Here is a 1,349-nt window from a genome sequence, read left to right on the forward strand (position 1 = left end):
TTTTTTTGAGACAAGAAAACCACAGTGCTCTTGCATTTTCCCCATAGTGCCGTCCCTGTAAGCTGTGTTTAACATCACAACAATTTCTGCAGCACTTTTCCCGGAGCAGGAAACAATATTTCGCAGTCACACGCTGTTCTCTTAAATCGGTCATCACAAAACCACGAGGGTCAAGTGAATCTGCTTTCACAAAAAGTTCACTGTGACCAAAGAGGACCTCCCCAGGTGACGCCACTGGGCGCACTGACTCAGGGTGAATTGCTGGATGCTCATTTGTTGGGAAAAACTCGTGTTAGGAAAGCTCCACCCAGCGGAGCTTTTCCCTTTTTTATGGTGGGTACCCCATTGTATGCCACTATAAAAATCAAAACCTCGTACATAGATTATCAAGGGGTTTCTGAGTCTAAAATGAACTCATGCTCAAAGAGAACTTGGGCAGTGCAAAAGCACAGAGAAAAGCAGCCTCCTCATGGCATGTACGACATTGGAGAGCAGTCCTCAGGCTGTCCTGCTTATTCATCAGCAAGAAGAGCTGAAAATGAGCCAGAACCAAGAGAAAAGAGTATGAACATTTTCCAATTCAACAGATTTCATTCTCACCTCTCATGCCAGTACCTCGCTTACAGTGACCTGTTATTTTGAGGGTATAATAAACCATTGATGCATTGTAAACCACTTCAGATCAGAAGTTCACCCCGGCTCATCAAAGTCAGGCCTTTAACATATGGATAATGTGCGTCCACATTTTATGCACGTTTCTAGAACTCTCTGGATCGTAATAGCCCGTACTCTGGAAGACTATTTATATATGCCAAGCATATGGCAAAGCACAGTATATACTAACCACCTTTTTGTCTTCCCTCCCCACACACGAAGCCGGTTGCTTATCTCCTCTTACAGACGAAGATCCTGAAACATAAGACCGGTGGTACTGTATAATTTCCCATGAGAGCTACCTAGCAGGCAGCAGACTTTCAGTTCTAACCGAGGTCTGATTGATTCAAATGTCACGGCCTGTTACCGGTCAAGGAACTAAACATCACTCCTTCTGTCTGCAGGTCATCAGCGAGTGGTCTCCTCGGCTCATCCTTTAGGCAACACCAGGAGTCCCTGGCGGCAGAGCGAGAGAGGCGGCGGCAGGAGCGAGAAGAGAGGCTGCAGAGAATAGAAAGGGAGGAGAGAAACAAATTCAGGTGAGAAAGAGCCAGCGCTGCTGTTCTCAACCAGAAACGGAGAATTAAAGTACGCGCCCGCAGGACGGTATGTGATCACTGCTGCCATTCACGGGTTAGGAAGTCAGGCTTCAGATTGGATCTACATCTTCAAGGGGTGCAAGACTTACCTGGAAC

At 46.6% G+C, this 1,349-nt stretch overlaps 1 protein-coding gene across 1 annotated transcript in view; it reads left to right on the top strand.

Annotated features, from left to right (window-relative positions):
- Nucleotides 1–1,349, top strand: part of FHOD3 (formin homology 2 domain containing 3) — a 521,276-nt gene that overhangs the window by 413,361 nt on the left and 106,566 nt on the right. Inside the window, 1 exon segment of the mRNA XM_004703087.3 lies at nucleotides 1,059–1,193. Coding sequence (XP_004703144.3) covers nucleotides 1,059–1,193 — 135 coding nt within the window.

This window comes from Echinops telfairi, unplaced genomic scaffold (genome assembly GCF_000313985.2).
Source record: "Echinops telfairi isolate 266 unplaced genomic scaffold, ASM31398v2 ScPeMD7_7400;HRSCAF=8409, whole genome shotgun sequence".
Classification (NCBI taxonomy): Eukaryota; Metazoa; Chordata; class Mammalia; order Afrosoricida; family Tenrecidae; genus Echinops; species Echinops telfairi.